Raw genomic sequence first — 8,580 nt, 5'->3', positions numbered from 1 at the left:
GATACAACTGCTGGCTAGTGGGTCAGGGCAGAGAACTGCAGCCCAGAGCCAGGGAGTAGCTTCCAGCTTGGATCCAGAACACAGGCCTCAGTGTCCCCTGCTGCCCAAGGCCCAGATGCACCCATGTATTCTGTCCCTTCCAGTGCCCATTCTGTCCTCTCCATAAAAGGATGGAGCTGGGCAGTGTCCATGCCGCTTAGCACCTGAGTCCCAAGTTTTCACACAGCCCTTCTCCCCCTGCACTCACCTGCCAAGCTCGCTGCGTGAGCTTTATAGGAGAGGCCTGGAGCTCCTCCTCCCTGAGGAGCCTCCCCTAGGGGCAGCAGAGCAAGAAACCCAGAAAGGACAGGGCAGCACCAGCCTCTCCCTCTAAGCCTCCGTCCTCCTGTCAGTCCCTCATTCACATCTATTGCAAAGAAAAAAATAAATTAAGCCCACATTGTAGAGATCTCAGCCCCTTGACAGCTGTGCCTTCATTGTCCACAGCTAAGTGCCTCTCTTCTTTCTCTTCTACACTAGCCCTAGGCCAAGCAAGAGTCAGGCCTTTCAGAATGCTGAGCCCACATTTCCTCAAGTATCAGACTTCCACTGCCACAATCATATCCTGAGGAGCAGACATCTAGATAAAAATGTTATAAGCAAAGATTATGGAAAGTACTTTTGTCGTGGGAATTGAGAGACAGGAGAGACCGATGGGTGAAACAGGAGGATTTTATTGAAGTGGCCACCAGCTCAGTGGATTAACATCCAAAGGCTGAGCCCCGAACAAAAACAGTGCTTCACTTTTATGCATGCAACTGAAGGGGGTTGGCACTGAACTTGCAACGCAGGAAAGTGAGCTCATAGAGGCAGAACAATGGCAGTTTATCAAGTAGTGAGAGCTGTTGCAGCTTAGACAAATCTCATGGACTTCCACACAGATGGGAAAAGAGGAATTTATAGAACTTTTACAACCTTTGCAAAAACATAGTTACTTGACAGAACAAAGAACAAGCCGAGGAAATAGAGGGTGTAAGGTTTATTATTCTCTGTAAGGATTACTGCCGAGTTTAAAATGAGGAAACTGAGGCCTGAATGAGAACAATTAGACGCCAATTTATTCAGCTCCCTGGCGAGGTTCTACAGTCCAGGGAAAGGGGGCCAGAGAAGTCGCGCCTGACTCCTCTCAGGCGTGGGGTTATATAGGGAGGGAAGGCGCTCTGATTGGCTGTGGAGAACAGGACGTGGACGTGGCAAGCTGCTATAGGTAGGTAGGCGGGATTTCAGGTGAGCAGGTTGGACGGGGCAATGTGCTATTGGGTGGGTTTTGGTGGGGCTTCCTTTAAATTTTGGCGGGGTTTTCCAACGGGTGGCTAGGTGCCCAGTGCAGAGTTTACTGTTGAGTGCAGAGGTGAGCGTGGCAAAGCTAGATGCTGAGTGCAGATTCTGGTGACGAAATTTCAGGCGTGGAGACGGATGGGCGTGTCCGAGCTCCCAGAGAGGCAACTGGCCTTACAGAGGGTACTTGTTAAACTTTTTCTTATCTCTGTTCTGGGAGGAAATGGTGTGGTGGGGGACTCTGGAGCCAGTCCCTTGAAGGCTTTGTAGATAGTGCTATCAGAGCTCTGCCTGGGCTCTGCCTATCTCTAGGCCTTGGAGTGAGCCAGCCTGGGAAAGTTGTTTTTCTTTATAGTTTCTGCTTCACTTTCTGAATACCCCTGAAACTACCTATTAAACAATTACCACCCCTCCTCTACCCAGCCCTAGTAATGAGGGGAGAGTGGAGGGATGGTAAGCTGAATGACGCAGGAGAGCCCAGGGTCCAGGACTCCATCACGATGCAGGAGGGAGATGCGCAGAAAGCAGCTCCACAGTGGCTCTTGGGAGATATTGCTTAACCAAATGAAAGCTTCCTGTGTGTATTTTTTTAAAGATGAGGTTTCACCATGTTGATCAGACTGGTCTTGAACTCCCGACCTCAGGTGATCCACCCATCTCGGCCTTCCAAAGTGCTAGGATTACAGGCATGAGCCACCATGCCGAGCCGCTTTCTGTGCTTTTTATCCTTCTAGTCTCCAAAGAACTGAGATGCAGTCCAGCCAAAGAAGCAGAGTGGGGGAAGAATTAAGGTTCATGGGATTAAAGTAGAGAGGGTGAACAGTGGTGGGTTCCAAAGCCCCATTCTAACTGGGAGGTTGATTCTATACCTCAGGATCCAGAAACTCCTTGGGGATGTCTTCTGAGGAGCGAAAGGAAGCAGTTTCCCTAGGGTTTCAGAGCTCAGAGAATGATCCACAAGGCCTGGACAGGGGATATCTACAGGACTGGGAAGATGAGACTCAGATCTCCTGTGTCACATGGGTAGGGACTGTGTTCCCCTGGACGTACCCATCTTGCACATGGAGTGGGGTATCTTAGCCTCTGCAGGCAAATGTTCTATGTGCATTGGGAGGCCATCAAGAAAAGGTTTATTTTCACTGGCCTCTTCAAGATGAGCTAAATTAAGGTATCAGACCCACTGGGAGCACAGTGACAACAGAAACCAAAACTTGTGCAAGTGTTACTAACACTAGGCACAGGACAGTGATGGATTTAATGGAGGAAATGGAGGGCAGATTTTTATGTCACATTCCTGTGGAATGGGAGCTCATGGTAGCATCAGGTTGTATTCAGCTGTGACAGTGATAGTCATCCTGACCCTCAGTCTGAAGCCCAGAGGTGGTCAAGAATGATTGACAAAAGAGAATCAGACTTGGACCCCTGAAGGTCAATCGCTCCAGTCCTGGGTCACAAATTCAGGGTTCCTCTGGAGCCATCAGTGCCAGTTTCCATGGTAACCCTTAATATCTCTGCTGTTCCCTGTTCAGGAGAAGGTGACCACAGGATTTGGGCGTATCAAGAGCTTCACAGAGGGAGTTTCACTCGCTCAGGTTGAGGAGTTTCTGCTGTCTGTTGTCCCACAGATTCCACTGCACTGCCAAGATGGTTGGAAAGCTCCAATGGGGTAGGAAAAGAGAGAACACAAGTCAGTGTTTGTGAACTCAGGGGGTCCTCATGTTCCTGAGTGGAATGAGCTGGAAGGAAGCCACATTCATGAGCCCTGGGAGCCTCCATGCCACCTTCTCACAGCCCACAAAGAGGTTTTCTGGCCCCAGTAGGTTCCCCCATGCCCAAACCCATCCTATTCTGACAATTTGACAGGTAAAAGAATTTGCAAGTGAAGCAGGTGACTTCTAGGCCTGGCATTTCTTCCAGGCCTGTGACCTTCATGATATTTCACACCTGAGTGCCTTGTCCCAGGGCACAGGGAGCATCACACAGCCCTGACTGCAGATACCTTGGTGGGAAGGGAAGGTCATTTTGTTCATCCCTTGAAGAACAGAGTCCATGCGGTAGAGAACTGTCCACCTGCTGACTTGGTGTTTGGGCTCTGAGCAAGATTTGCTCTAGGGAAGGCTCATGTTTTTGTTTTTGTTTTGTTTTCTCTCTCAAGAGACAAGAGTCACAGGGTTTGGTATTAGCATGTGTACATAAGCAGGCAACATCTCAGCGTTATCAGGAGGTTTATGTTTTTGCTTTTGTTTTTACTTTTTCTGAGACTTCAGAAACATTGAATGGGAAATCGAGAGTACAACTGTTTTAAACCAGAGAATGCTTCTGAGTAGATGTTGTACATATGAGGAATGTCTTAAAATTGAAATTTTTCACAGAACAAGGCCCTAAGCAGGCTGAGGTTTTTGTCCCACTTCCTCATCTGCCTGTGTCACTGTGTGAATGCCACTACTCCAGGTCTGACAGTAATAATCAGCCTCATCCTCAGACTGGAGGTTGGAGATTGTGAGGTAGCGGTCAGCCCCAGAGCTGGAGCCTGAGAAGCGATCAGGGATTCCATCCCCTTTGTTGTAGCTTCCACTACCTGTAAGCGTCATCACATACCGAGGGGCCTTCCCTGGCTGCTGCTGATGCCATGCGATGGCATAGCTACTGTGCCCACTGCTCAGAGTGCAGGTGAGCTTGACTGAGGCTCCCAGGGCAGCAGAGGCAGAGGGTGATTGAGTCAGCACAGGCTGGGAGAGAGACCCTAAAAACACAGACACACATTATATTCTGGAGGAAGGACAAGAGATATCACCATTTTTGGTATGAGTTTGGGAGGTGGTGTCAGCGAGCTGGGGGATGAGGATGCTGAGGGTCCTCCTGACCTGTGCAGTGAAGGAGGAGAGTGAGGAGGAGGAGGAGTGTGGTCCAGGCCATGGTGCAGACTCCCCAGAGCGCTGCTGAGGCAGCCAGACTGCAGGTCTCTCTTATCCACCCTGTAGCCCCAGAGGAGAGTGAGGGGCCCTTCATGCAAATGTGCTCCTCTTCCCCTGCCCAACCATATCCCTCCCTAAGCCTATGTGCAGCCTCTGTGGCTGGGTGTTATTTCTGGGTGGCGTGAGCCTGAGCTGAGCCTTGCCTGGGGCTCCCCAGGGACCCAGAGAAGACCCAGCTGGCGACCTCAGTCCTGTGTACAGACCAAACTCAAGTATTTGTTTCCTTGGCTTCCAGCCCCAAAGAGCCCTCACTGGCAGGCCCCACAGCACCCCCTACTGCCCAGGCCAAAGCCGATTGTGTTTGTGATTGGAGGCTAGGGGTCCTGACAGAGGCTCCTGCCCCCACCAGGGACTGACCGTTGCCGATTCCCTGTCCGAGGGCGGAGTGAGAGGCCTTCTCAATGGCAGCCTCCTACCTCATCTCAGCCTTTAGTTTTCTATTTGGGCCGACTTTGTTGGAATAAGACACACAATTCTCCCCATTTTATAAAGAGTCCCTAGGGGAAGGTTGTCTCATATCCAAACTATGCATAAAATAAAAAGTACATTTGCTGAGAACAGGGACAGCTCAGTCACGCACCCACTTCCCCATGAATTCATGAAGCCATGTTTCTCTCTCCCTACTTGACTCTTCAGGAGATCACACATAGGAAGCAGGCTGGTGAGCACTTGGGAGGACCCGTCCTTTAACCTGACTGACTGCTTCCCTGGATGATCTGGTAACATCTGAGAAGAGAAACAGGGAGTAGAAGGAGAAGCTACTTGAGGAGGAGGAAAAGAGAAGCAGTGGCCTCGGGCCGTCTTCTGTAGTAAGAGATTAGAGAGGTTTCAGAAAGAAGAGGGAATGTGAGCGACAACTTTCAAGAAAAGATATGAAAAATGCCCATGGTTTTTCTTCTAGAAAGATTTCGGTGATTGACTGAGGATGTCACAGGAGAGGAGAGAAGTGGAATGTGGAATAAAAGGGAGAGAACAGGAGAACTGAGAAAATAAGTTGTGAGTCAGAGACAGGGAAAAGAGAGGTGAGGAGGGTCCACACTCTGTAAGCCACACCAGTGCGGAGATTGGGCAGGCACCGGTTGGGATGTTGGTTCAAGAGGAGGTTTGAGGTGTGCTTGCTTTCATTTCTCTTCATTTCTTAAAGGAAATAGAGCCCCTCTCAACTTCCCACCTGCTCTCTCTGAACATATCTCTGCCCGGACTTGTGGATAGTTCTTTGATTATAATCCTTTAGTTCCCTCTCAGATAAATTTCTCTTTGGTTTCTGACTGAAAGAGGCTCCCCTTCCTACTTCCCACCATGTTTATGAATTTGGCAATATTAGAACATGTATGTGGATTTCTGGAAGAAGGAACCTTTCAGAAATTCAGAATATCAGGTTGCATTCTAAGCCCATTGATCAGAATCCACATTATCCAAGATACCACACGATCTAGGTACATATTCAAGTCTGAGCAGCTCTGGGCTGACCGAGGAAGGAAGGTGCTGGTGGGTTTGGTGATAGGTGGCTACTCATGCCACAGTCTGTTCTGCTTCCTGCCCATGTGTCCAGCAAACTCACATTGTTGTTCATGATGCTCCAGGCAGCTGCATTTATGACTTCCCAGTGAACACACCTGCGCCTCCTCCTGCACCCTCACATCCACAGAGATGACCAGAAGTGTTTTGTGAATAACAAGACGATCTTTCCAGCTTCACGTCTTAATAGTAGTGAACAAGTGGATTATGTAAGAGCTACAGTTTTGCTCTAGATGTCATAGTGCTAATAATATTAAGCAGTCCTCATATACTTACGGATCTTTAAGACAGGGAATTTCTTACCTTAACCTTAAATTACAGGCATAGTTATAAGGTTAGAAATATGAGCACAGGTATGATTATACTCATGGAAAAACTGATTGCCAAGAAGAAAGAAGTACAATTAACTTCAAAAATATTGTGTCATTGATTTTGTTTGGTGTATCAGTTTTCTGGAATTGCTGGCACAATGCATCACACATAGGCGGACTTAAGACAACACAAATGCATTGTCTCAGAGTTCTGGAGACCAGCCTCATACTCCTGAAGGGAGATCCTTCCCTCCCTCTTCGTGGCTGCTGGTGGTTTGCCAGCAATCTTTAGTGTTCCTTTTCTTGCCTGAATCCTTAATCTCTGCCTTCGTCTTCACATGGCATTCTCTCTATGTCTTCCAATCTCCTCACTACTATCGTCTTATAAGTACACCAGGCACATTGGATCAGGAGGCCACCTGACTCTAAGATGGCTTCACCCGAATTACACATGCAATAAGACTATTTCTAAAATGTCACATTTAGAAGTACTGGGAGTTAGGCCTTCAATGTATTTTCCTAGGTGGATATTTTTTACACGACATTAGAGAAGAGAGTCCCCCCTAAAAATCTGATACTTTTTAATACTTAAAGGAGCCAAGAAATACACTTGTAAATTAGAATATAAAATAAACTTTATTAATATACAAAAGTGAGTTTTCTCTTTTTGGTTTTAATTGGTAAAAACAACAACAACAAAATCCTTGGAGATGCTGCTTTCTGAATGAAATGTGTTTGACCCTAGTCTTTAGACTTGATCCAACTATTAGTTTGATTTTTGAAACATAAAGTAAATCAGTTCTTCTTTTTAGGGAACCTGCATCTCCCAAATCACTCGCAAATATTTTCCACTTTAAAATTCAAACAGTTGTAGGAATCAGTTTACACCATTTCACCCACCTTTCTCTCTACGAATAGTTAACATTTAGGTGTCCCTGAGAGCGTGGGTGTCCGATCATGTGATCCTGATCTCCCATGTTCATGTTTGTACCCAGGATCAGCCAAAAGCTCCCTCATGTCCTGTTTTCCCATCTGGGTCCCGCACTGTGCTAAGGACCACTGTGGTGTAGCCTACAGTAGCACTCAGCCTCTTCCTCCGGCTGGGCCTCTGAGGGCTCAGGGCAGCTTTCCTTCCAGGAGGGAAGAAGGATGTATCCATTCCAATCCATTTCTTTCTTATCCTCACTGGCACTGAGTACTGGCATTATTTTTCTAACTGTTCCAATATGTGTAAACTGACATCTCATCGAATTCTTACTTTGTATTTCCCTAATGGTGAGTGAGGTTGAGCATCTCTTTGTGAGTTTGCCATTTGTATATTTTATTCATGGAATATCTGTTCATGTCTTTTAGCCATTTTCTAATTGAATTTCATGTTTTATTATTGTTGAGTTTTTAAGACTCCTTTTAAAAGAATTTTATTTCAATTCTTTTCAGAGATAATTTTGAGGAAAAAAAAGTTGAATTGCTATAAACAATTAGTAAATTTTTTTCTAAAAGTTTCTCTCTCTCTCTCTCTCTCTCTCTCTCTCTCTCTCCAGCTTTCATTTTAGGCTTGGGGACAGATGTGTGGGTTTGTTATATGAGTAAATTGCATGTCACATATATTTTAAGTATGAATATATTGTCAAATATATGATTTTAGAATATTTTCTCCCAGTTCAAATCTAGTCACTTTTTGGTTTTATCAGACTATTTCACAGAACAAAAATTTTATTTTTGGTGACATGCTCCTCCTATCTTTTTCCTTTTATGGATTGTATCCTTGGTACAATCTTGTCTAAGGATGTTTAAATATTTTCTAGAGTCTGATGATTTTATGCAATGTTATTCTCTAACAGTTGTTTTATATTTATGTATAGAATTCATTTAAGTCAATTTTTGTTAAAGATGAGAGTTAAAATTTGTGAGTTTATTTTCCCCTTTTGAAGGATTTTACATTTTCATTTTGCCTTGCTTACTGCTATAATAAATACATCTAGATCATTATTTTCATGCTGATCTTGTGTCCTGTGACCTCAATAAAATCACTTGTGTTGCAATTCTATGTAGACAATCCCATTGTCTGAAAATAGGGGCAGTTTTATTATGATTCTTGTGGTATTTATGTCTTTTTAAAATTATTTGTACTTGTCTGGCTGTATCTTGCAGTCCTATGTGGAACTGCAGTGATGAGATGGGACATGCTTGCCTTGTTCCCTCCTTAGGGGAAATGCCATCCATAGTTCACTTTCATGTTTTTTTTTTGTTACAAGTGTTTATAGTTTATTTATCATGTTGAGGAGGTACCTCTCCATCTCTGCTACTTTTTATCCTAATTGAGTGTTGAATTTCATGAAATGCCTTTTCTGGATTGATTGATAATATCCTGTGTTCTGCTTTAGCCTGGAAAGGCAGTGAATTTCATTGATTAAAATTCACACACTGAGCTATCTTTACGTCCCTGCAATAAACTCTGT

At 45.4% G+C, this 8,580-nt stretch overlaps 1 gene segment (V, D, J or C); it reads right to left on the bottom strand.

Annotated features, from left to right (window-relative positions):
• Positions 1-3,698: 3,698 nt before the first annotated feature.
• LOC119469825 lies at positions 3,699-4,289 on the bottom strand. The segment is given in 2 exon segments: positions 3,699-4,060; positions 4,182-4,289. Coding segments are annotated over 2 exon segments (414 nt in total).
• Between the last annotated feature and the right edge of the window lie 4,291 nt (positions 4,290-8,580).

Source organism: Cebus imitator, unplaced genomic scaffold, assembly GCF_001604975.1.
Source record: "Cebus imitator isolate Cc_AM_T3 unplaced genomic scaffold, Cebus_imitator-1.0 Scaffold872, whole genome shotgun sequence".
In the NCBI taxonomy this organism is placed as follows: Eukaryota; Metazoa; Chordata; class Mammalia; order Primates; family Cebidae; genus Cebus; species Cebus imitator.
Note: the sequence above shows the minus strand (reverse complement) of the source record. Positions and strands in the feature narration are given on the sequence as shown.